Source organism: Epargyreus clarus, unplaced genomic scaffold (assembly GCF_041222505.1).
Source record: "Epargyreus clarus isolate Ecla_fem2 unplaced genomic scaffold, WU_Ecla_fem_2.2 ptg000023l, whole genome shotgun sequence".
Classification (NCBI taxonomy): Eukaryota; Metazoa; Arthropoda; class Insecta; order Lepidoptera; family Hesperiidae; genus Epargyreus; species Epargyreus clarus.
Window position 1 is genome coordinate 3,359,962 of NW_027332230.1, and position 4,958 is coordinate 3,364,919.

The following is a 4,958-nucleotide window of genomic DNA, read 5'->3' on the forward strand; positions in this document are numbered from 1 at the left end:
GCTGCAACAATTAATACAAATAATTCTGTTGCACCAGTAGCCGCATCGTCCAACCAAAATGAGCCCACCGCTGGTGTATGTTGTTACGCAGATGTTCACAACCATGGATTGTTAGCCACAGCCTTGGTCGACGTCGAGTCAAAGACTGGATCACCTATTGTTTTAAGGGCCCTGATGGATCAGGGCTCTCAGGTCTCTTTTATTACAGAGTCCGCGGTTCAGTTGCTCGGCCTAAAGAAAACATCAGCTCACACTGACATTATCCGACTAGGCGATGATGAAGGTGCTACAATGCCCTCTAGATGGATAGTAAGTTTAAAAATACAATCACGCCTAGATCCCAATTTTGTTTTACCCGTCAGTGCTTATGTGTTGAGAAGACTCACATCACTTCTTCCTGAAAGGAAGATTATTCAGGTTTTACCATCATCGTTTGCATCCTTGGAATTAGCTGACCCATCGTTCAATACTCCTGGTAAGATTGATTTACTGTTGAGTACGCGTGTAGTGGGCGAGATTCTTCAGGAAGGTTTAGTTAAAGGTTCGCCTGGTACACCTATTGCGCAGAAAACTAAGCTTGGGTGGATTTTATCAGGCGAAGTCAGCAAAACGATGACAGTACCAGTATGTTGCAGCGTAGTCGCACGTACAAATGTTGACGAGCTTTTGCGAAAGTTTTGGGAGTTAGAATCCGACGAGTCTTCAACCCGACATCAGGTCATACTGACAGAAGAAGAGCAGAGATGCGAAGACTTCTACTCTAGCTCAACTATACGTGATGCTACCGGAAGATACATTGTCAAGCTGCCCTTCAAATCTGAAGAGCCGCAGAGTCAATATAGTAGATCAGAGGAGATAGCTCGAAAACGTTTCCACATACTGGAGAAGAAGTTTATGAAAAATCCTGAACTGGGAATGCAGTACAAGTCTGTCATTCAAGAGTATCTTCAACTGGGACATGCTGAGATTGTTCCCCAGTCGGAAATTGAGAAGATTGCGGTATATCTACCGCATCACGCCGTGGTACGCGAAGATAAGAGTACCACTAAGGTCAGGGTCGTCTTCGACGCTTCTTGTTCGGGATGCAATGGAGTTTCGTTGAATGATGATTTGATGGTAGGCCCTACCTTACAACCCGATTTACGTCATACCATCATGCGTTGGCGTTGCCATCCAATATGTTTAGTTGCTGACATCGTGAAGATGTATCGTCAAATAAAAGTGTCCGACGAACATGTGGATTATCAGCGTATCTTATGGCGCGAAAGCCCAGATACTGAATTGCTACATTTGAGGTTATTACGTGTCACATTTGGTACGTCCTCAGCTCCTTACCTTGCAGTTCGCACTCTTCAACAGGTAGCATATGATGAAGGAAAAGATTTCCCTTTAGTGTCAGAACGAGTTTTAAAGGACTTCTACGTTGATGATTTTCTCTCAGGTTGTGAATCTGTGGCGGAAGGTGAACAGATTTATCATCAAATGAATGAGATGCTCGGTCGAGGAGGTTTCCAGCTTCAGAAGTGGTCGAGCAATAGCAACGATCTTCTGACTAAATTACAATCCTCCGAATCGAAAGATGACGAAACTCTTCATTTTGAAATAAATGCGTCTTTGAAAATTTTAGGATTGAAGTGGAACAGAAGTTTAGACGAATTCCAGTATGCTGTCCATCTCCCTCCACTGGAGACACCCGTAACCAAGCGAAGGGTGATCTCTGATATCGCACGCCTTTACGATCCTCTTGGTTGGATTGCACCTGTAATAATAACAGCTAAGGTGTTCATCCAACGACTGTGGCTCTCAGGCATTGATTGGGATGAAGAATTGCCTAATTGCCTATTAAGAGATTGGCTGGATTACAGAAGTAACCTTCATAATCTTCAGAGCTTTCGTCTGCCAAGATAGATTCATACAAGTCGTCAAGACAAGTCTCTTGAATTGCACGAGTTCTGCGATGCTTCTTTAAATGCATACTCAGCTGTGGTCTACACGCGATCTATTGATTCGAATGGCTATGTTCACGTCAGTCTAGTAGCCTCTAAAACTAAAGTGGCTCCCATCAAACAGGTTTCTATACCACGTTTGGAATTGTGCGGCGCTGTGCTGCTTTCAAAACTTCTGCTAGAAGTTTCAGACACTTTAGGAATTGTGAGGGATAATATACAGGCTTGGACTGATTCTTCAGTGGTACTTGCTTGGTTGAGTAGCCACCCGAGTCGTTGGAAAACGTTCATAGGCAATCGAGTGTCAGAGATTCTTAGAGTTATGAATAATAATCAATGGTTTCATGTCCAGTCAAAGGAAAACCCAGCAGACTGCGCGTCACGTGGAGTGAATCCGTGTGATTTAGACAAACTTGATCTATGGGTGTCTGGACCTAGTTGGCTTAGAAATGAAGTGATTGAATATAAGAAGAGTTCATTACTTGATACTAATTTAGAAGAAAGAAAATCAAATGTTCTAGTTAATTTTGTAAAAGAGCAAGGGGAAAAAGATGATTTTATATCGAGATTTTCGACTTTACAGAGATTAACCCGAGTAACTGCTTATTGTATAAGATTTTTGAAGTTAAAGAATAAACCAAAATTTACTTTGAATTTAACTTTTGATGAAATAAATGAAGCGTTATTAACGTGCATTAGAAAATGTCAATTTGATTATTTTGGAGATGAAATAAATAATTTGAAGACAACAGGTAAAGTCAATAAGAAAGGAAAGATCACTTCATTGTGTCCTTATTTGGACCATGATAACATTTTAAGAGTTGGTGGTAGATTGCAACAGGCTGATCTTCAACCGGACATGAAACACCCGATTATTATTCCACATAAGTCTCACCTCACTACACTATTAATATCTGACGCTCATGAACGTACGTTACACGGAGGACCCCAATTAGTTCTTAATTATCTGAAAACAAGGTATTGGATTATTTGCGCAAAGGGTGTTGTTCGGCAATATATACACAAATGTGTGACTTGCATGCGTTACTCAGCTCGATCCTATCAACCATTAATGGGACAGTTGCCTGCTTCAAGAGTTAATGCTAGCCGACCTTTCCGTCAAAGTGGAGTAGACTACGCAGGCCCAATTAGCATTAGACCTACAAAGGGTCGGGGCTATCATTCCACCAAGGGATACATATGCTTGTTCGTATGTATGGCGACTCGGGCTATCCACTTAGAAGTGGTAAGTGATATGACGTCGCAAGCATTTATATCCGCCTTTAAGCGATTTACAGCCAGAAGAGGCCGCTGTGAAGACTTGTGGAGTGACAACGGCACTACCTTTGTAGGTGCTAATAAGGAGTTGAAGAACTTACTTCACTTGGAAAGGTCTGGCATATCTACCGACATCGCAGATTGGCTGGCAACCAATGGTACCAGCTGGCACTTCATTCCACCTCACTCTCCGAATTTCGGAGGGCTCTGGGAGGCTGGAATTAAGTCCACAAAACATCATCTTCGACGCATCATTGGCACCAGCACTCTAACATTCGAGGAGATGACCACGGTTCTTGCACAAATCGAGGCGTGTCTAAACTCTAGGCCCCTCTCTGCTATCAGCTGTTCTGCAGAGGATCCATGTCCTTTAACCCCTGGACATTTTTTGGTTGGGGAACCGTTATTACTTGTCCCTGATGCAAATTTTGAAAATTCAAATATAAGCACCTTAAAAAGGTGGCATTTGACTCAACGTATGGTCCAGGACTTTTGGCGCAGATGGTCTCGTGAATATCTAGTTCAATTTCATCAACGACATAAATGGTCACGCAATTCGCCTGAACCAAACGTGGGTGATGTAGTGTTAGTCATTGAGGATGACTTGCCTCCTGCAAGATGGCTTCACGGGCTTATTGTCGAAAAACATTGCGGTCCAGATCACATTACGAGAGTCGTGTCTTTACGTTGCAAAGGGTCTATAATAAAAAGACCTATTTCAAAACTAATTGTATTACCCATAGCAAGTTAAAAAAGCATATTTTCTTATTAGATTATTCTATGGTGTAATTTTAAGGCTATTATTTTTATTTCAATTGAATGTTTTTTAATTTAATTTAAGTTATTGAATTGTATACAGTCCGCTTATTTCGAAGTGCCCAATTGTCAACGTTTTTAATGGTGGGCGGTAATTTGGAGACATGATGTAGTTGACTAACTTTAAGATTATGGACATTTTGTCCATGGTGGGCGGAATGTTTGACGTTCTTTGTTTGACGTTCTTTATTTAACATATAATTTACTTTATGTCACAAATAGATGTCTCTGTACCAAAATTAGAACACGGTGACGAGATTTTTTACTGGGCATATATATACCCCAAAGAAATAAATATCAGTGCTCATTTGGAAAAGTTGTTTCATTGCGTTTGCTCCCCTTTGGACCCTTGGACAAAGTTTAAATGAGAATATCTTAATAGAACTGGCGAATAAGCACGCAGCCTACATAATGGTAAGTGGCTACTGCCACCCTTAGACATCTATATTAAGGTAGGTAAGATTAGAATCCCCAGGTAAGATTAGAATCATACCTTAGTTTTACTTATGTTGAAGTAAGTATGTTTCCTTTACAAACTCTACTACAAACCACAACACGGCAGTGCTTAACACTGTTGCTAATAAGCAGAAAGGGGTGTGTCGGTACTTGGATAGCGCCTCCGGAGTCAAAGGGTTCTATCACCTTCAAACGCTTTCAATGTGGAAAGTTCCTATCATTATTACTGACAAATATGTGCGATTGAGGTTGAAGGGAAATTTATCAAAATTAATAGCAATAGGGTGAAAAGTCGCCTGGTTGGAGAAAGTTTGTATGTAATTAGTTTGTAGGTTTAATCGGTACTCGCCAAACTCGCCGATATTCAACCGAAGTAACCGGAAATTCGAATCACGAAAACTGCGAAGCTTTACGAAAATACAGTATACTTATGTATGATTAACAATATCACGAATACACTAT

The 4,958-nt window shown here is 41.0% G+C and overlaps 1 protein-coding gene across 1 annotated transcript; it reads left to right on the forward strand.

Moving 5' to 3' along the window:
• Positions 1–291: 291 nt before the first annotated feature.
• LOC140751737 (uncharacterized) lies at positions 292–3,496 on the forward strand. The gene is made up of 3 exons (XM_073085775.1): positions 292–1,695; positions 2,299–2,541; positions 3,365–3,496. Exons 1-3 carry the CDS (start codon positions 292–294, stop codon positions 3,494–3,496), a joined length of 1,779 nt encoding a protein of 592 aa, XP_072941876.1.
• The last annotated feature ends 1,462 nt before the right edge of the window (positions 3,497–4,958 follow it).